General features: G+C 40.9%; 1 protein-coding gene across 1 annotated transcript in view; it reads right to left on the bottom strand.

Annotated features, from left to right (window-relative positions):
- LOC125045955 overlaps positions 1–2716 on the bottom strand; it is a 123612-nt gene extending 120896 nt beyond the window's left edge. Inside the window, exon 1 of the mRNA XM_047643550.1 lies at positions 2344–2716. Coding sequence (XP_047499506.1) covers positions 2344–2410 — 67 coding nt within the window. The 5' untranslated portion in view covers positions 2411–2716. The remainder of the gene's footprint in view (positions 1–2343) is intronic.
- Positions 2717–3317: the final 601 nt, after the last annotated feature.

Raw genomic sequence — 3317 nt, 5'->3', positions numbered from 1 at the left:
GCTGAGTGGAAATCAAGCGTTACAGATAAAATGACCTTTTCGTCTCATCACACGGTGTACTTGACTAACACTTGATATTCCATTCTGACTAAACGACTGGATATCTACGCGCATATATCGCTTTATTTCCAACGTCATTAATATTTATTTTTTCACACCGAACTGCGATAATCCAGTGTGAACCTCGTCGGCAAAAGGACTCTGAAGCCATTTTCGTAAAAATGAGGCGAGGATGAGATTTCCAAATGGTCGCTGGAACAACGCTCCCTCCAAATTGAAAACACGAAGATTAGAAACAAAAAATACTTGGAACTCGAAATGAGGCAATTTTTTAATGGCCCTGACCACGCTCTGATGACCTGTAGAGAAAACTCGCAGGATGAATATACGTACATGTCCACCTACACACATGCAAACAAGAGAAACAAATACATATATGGTGTCATCTATACACAAAAATATACCGGTAAAAAAGCTAACTCCCCCACTTCATTTTTTGGTTCATACATTTTTTTTATTCAAATTGTCAAAAACTATAATCCGCAGGATAACTTTTAAATAAATACGTTAGTCTGGGAATACACGTTTTATCAGCGGGAGTTTTTTCACAGAGAATTCAATTCACCTAAATTGAAAGCTACCTGCTCGGACGGGAGCCTAACACATGCAGCCCGACATGAATTCCTGCCGCACACACAGGGCGAAAGGAAGGAGGGGCGAGAGAGAGAGAGAGAGAGAGAGAGAGAGAGAGAGAGAGAGAGAGAGAGAGAGAGAGAGAGAGAGAGAGAGAGAGAGAGAGAGAGAAAATATGGAGTTTTGGATATTAACATGTATATATATTTTTAATGGCCCTAACCACGCTCTGACGACCTGTAGAGAAAACTCGCACGGGGAATATACGCACAGGTCCACACACACACATGTACATATTCATATGTAAAAATATACATACATATAAACACATATACACATAGTAAGTACGTACGTACATACATACATACATACATACATACATACATACATACATACATACATACATACATACATATGTACTTATTTATATATATATTTATATATATATATACATGTGTATACATATACGAATATACATATCCATATACATACATAAGTATATACAAATACATATCCATATAAGTATATGTATATGTATATGTATATGTATATGTATATGTATATGTATATGTATGCAATTAAACAAAGGCGAAAAGCCCCCGTCCACACTGCGAAGCACAAGGGAAAAAGGACTCGCACGAAATTGTCCCCAATGTTATGTAATTTTCGCTTCCCAAACCTGATTAACAGATCCCTGCATGTCACCGTCAGCTCCACCAACTTCACTTGCAAAATACAGAACGGAATTAACTAGAGTTTCCCCTTGTCCGTAAACTGGAGATGAATCATTGATCCTTAGCATATATAAGAGACAGAGAGAGAGGGAGGAAGAGAAAAGGAAGCGGCTGTAGTAACCACTTTTGTCAGTAACCTGTTCGCTAACAGCACCTTTTCCTTGCTCGCACAGTTGCATGCATCTGCAATTTCTGGAATCCTTTTTCTTTGGGCCGTCACGCTTGGTTGCAAGGCAGGTCGCTTACCCATTTCCCTTGGCTGAAATTACTCCTGGTCGGATCGAATCTATAATCAAATAATGCACAGGCACCTACATTCATATACAGACATATATAGTATACATATTTATCTAGCTATCTATCAACCCGTCCATCTATCTACCTGTATAAATATTTAATAATTTACACAAAAAATGTAAAAAATATCAATTTACTTCAGACAACACTTGTCGTATGGTGAAATTAATGCTAAATAGTATCTAAAAACTCCTCTTCCTCCCATTTGCTTTTCGGGCAAAATTGAAAGAAAAAATTATATACTAGGGAACAAAAACGAACTTCGCCTCAAAAACATCGAACGAGCCATCGCCCGCGGAACGGCCACCGACTCGGGCTTCCACAAAACCCTTTCACATCATCGCTGGTCACATCCTCACACGAATATCGGCGACAAACCGTCATACCGACGCAGAAATTTACGAAAACAGGACAAGAAACAGCCAGAAACCCGCCAAGGAAGGCGAGAAAGCGACGCCGACACGCGCTCTTGCGGCCGAGACAAGGCCTTAGCAGTTCGCGAAATTCGAAGACATTTCCATCTCGAAAATCAATCCCCAATTAACACTCTCCTCACTCGCTTCGAAGCGAGGAAGCATTTCGGTGTTCATTATTCAGATTTACTTCTAAATTCCTCTTGAATGCTCTCGAAAATGACATAACTAAAAACAAAACAAAACACGAACTTCAGTCAACTTACCTATCATACATGGTCGGGCTTTCTTCCAGTGATGAAAATTGTTATCCTTTGTACAATCCACTTTCATGTATCTTAAAATCACCTCTTTAACATTCACTAACACTGGTATATCTCCACAGCACTTTTTCTTTATTCTGAGTAAACCAAAAAACTTTTTCGACGCCGTGTGGCTTGGCTGCTTAAACACGTATATAATTTTTACTCCATCGCGAAATCTACACCACACACCACGATCATTCTCTATAACTTCGTACTCAACAAAACATTTTTCGGTAAAAATCCTGTTATTTCTTTTAACAACTTTACAACACTTATTTGACCCCGAATGAAGGGGAAGATCAGGAGAGAGAGCGGCACAGTCCCGTCCCGCCGACGGCTCAACTGACACTGAACTCCCAATCGCCGACCTGCCCGGGGCTCACACGCGCAGGGCTGCCAACAACAGAGGTCAGACTACACCGCCATTTTAGCATTATTTTCGCTTTCCACGTACGTCCCTACCGCAGGAGTATTGGTATTTGGTACGGTTTCGGCCCCTAGCATTAAGGAATTTCCATAAAAAATGTGGAATATTACAACTAACGCTCAAACAATTCCATCCATCGGTAAATCAGAGAATGGTGTATCAGGGCTGCCAACCTGTCGCCATGGAAGCTTCATGGAGGAGTTTCGGACAGACACAAAATGCGTAAAATCCATGAAAATACGCACTCGCGAACACTCACACCAATACCTAACAATGGCACACGCTCAAGTCATCGGGTTCGCGCAGCCGGTCTTCAACGCGCTGGCGAATCGAGGAGACCAAGGAGCTGAAGACTATCCCACATTGGACCAAACACAGCTTTGTTAATTATATGCCTAGTATTCAATTTCCGCTTCATCCTCTCGTGGCTCAACTTTGGTAATATTGCTAATGGTGGAGACAGTCGCCGGAGTTTGTTTACACTCAAGTGACTGTGTAATAAGAATAA

Source organism: Penaeus chinensis, chromosome 38, assembly GCF_019202785.1.
Source record: "Penaeus chinensis breed Huanghai No. 1 chromosome 38, ASM1920278v2, whole genome shotgun sequence".
Taxonomy (NCBI): domain Eukaryota; kingdom Metazoa; phylum Arthropoda; class Malacostraca; order Decapoda; family Penaeidae; genus Penaeus; species Penaeus chinensis.
The sequence above is the reverse complement of the archived record's forward strand: the minus strand, read 5'-3'. Positions and strand labels throughout refer to the sequence as shown.